At 51.5% G+C, this 1,116-nt stretch overlaps 1 protein-coding gene across 1 annotated transcript in view; it reads right to left on the reverse strand.

Annotated features, from left to right (window-relative positions):
- Ror2 (receptor tyrosine kinase like orphan receptor 2) overlaps nt 1-1,116 on the reverse strand; it is a 176,428-nt gene that overhangs the window by 3,269 nt on the left and 172,043 nt on the right. Inside the window, exon 8 of the mRNA XM_021180555.2 lies at nt 676-878. Within this exon, the coding sequence (XP_021036214.2) occupies nt 676-878 (203 nt within the window). The remainder of the gene's footprint in view (nt 1-675; nt 879-1,116) is intronic.

A 1,116-nucleotide genomic window follows, 5' to 3' on the forward strand; every position in this document is an offset into this window, starting at 1 on the left:
ATCCCTGGCACCTCAAGAGCCTTCAAGACAGAACACTGGTCTCATAGTCATGAGCTAGGTGTGCATGTCTGGGGCCTGGTGAAGCCCTCCCCTGCAAAAAAAAAAAAAAAAAAAAAAAAAAAGTACCCTAATCTCTCAAAAATGCACTGTAATCTTCAAATGGTGGAGCAGTCTGAATTCTCGGTTTTTTTGGTGTCACCCTGAGGGCAAAACCCAGGCAGCTGGAGGTGGGGGTGCTAGGAAGGTCCTGGGGCAGGTGCAGGGGAGGGCCAGTCTCAGGAGTGACTTCTACAGACATACACATTCCCATCTGCTTACAGAAGCAGCTGCAGAAGCTACACTCCGTTTTCAATGCTAAGCTACCCACCTCTACCCCTCCCGCCCCCAGGTAAATTATGACTGTTTCCTGGTCTGCTCTCTTTTGTGTTTTATCCAGGACTCACTCCTCTCCTCCGTTCAATATGTGGAAGAAATCCCTAAGCTCAGGCTAGGCCACACAAGAGGGCCTATGTATGCTTGCCTACTGATACCCGGTGCTTCAGCTGGACCCTATCAGAGCTGCCTCCTAGACCACCCCCCCTGCCCCTCAGGAGGACTTGTTTGTGATGGCTAATACTCCATCCCTGCTCCCCCACTCCATCCCCTAAAGAGCTGCCTCATTATGGGCTGGAGGACCTGTTTGTGCTGGCTGATGAGTGGCATCTCCATGTCCTGGCTGGGCGAGGCCATCAGCTGCCGGCGCTGTGGGGTGGAGGCCGAAGCCTTCTGTTTGTTGCGGCACATGCAGACGAGGAAGAACAGGCAAGCGATGACCAGGGGGATGGCAATGCTGGGGACCAGGATGTACAGAATCCCCATCTTGCTGCCATCTCGGGGACCTGGGTACCACAGAGGGGATTTGTGAGCTTTTGGAGGCACTCTCTTTTCAACTACAAGCTCATCACCCCACCACTCCCACAACCAGGTAAAGAATTCAAGAATACAAGTGTGGCTGGCTGTTCCCATGTTCCAGTCTCTTTTGTTTTGATCCAGGGCTCCTTGATAACCTTTCCCCTATTTAACATCTTTTTAAAAAAATAGTAGAGAGAGAGAGAGAGAGAGAGAGAGAGAGAGAGA

Source organism: Mus caroli, chromosome 13 (genome assembly GCF_900094665.2).
Source record: "Mus caroli chromosome 13, CAROLI_EIJ_v1.1, whole genome shotgun sequence".
Classification (NCBI taxonomy): Eukaryota; Metazoa; Chordata; class Mammalia; order Rodentia; family Muridae; genus Mus; species Mus caroli.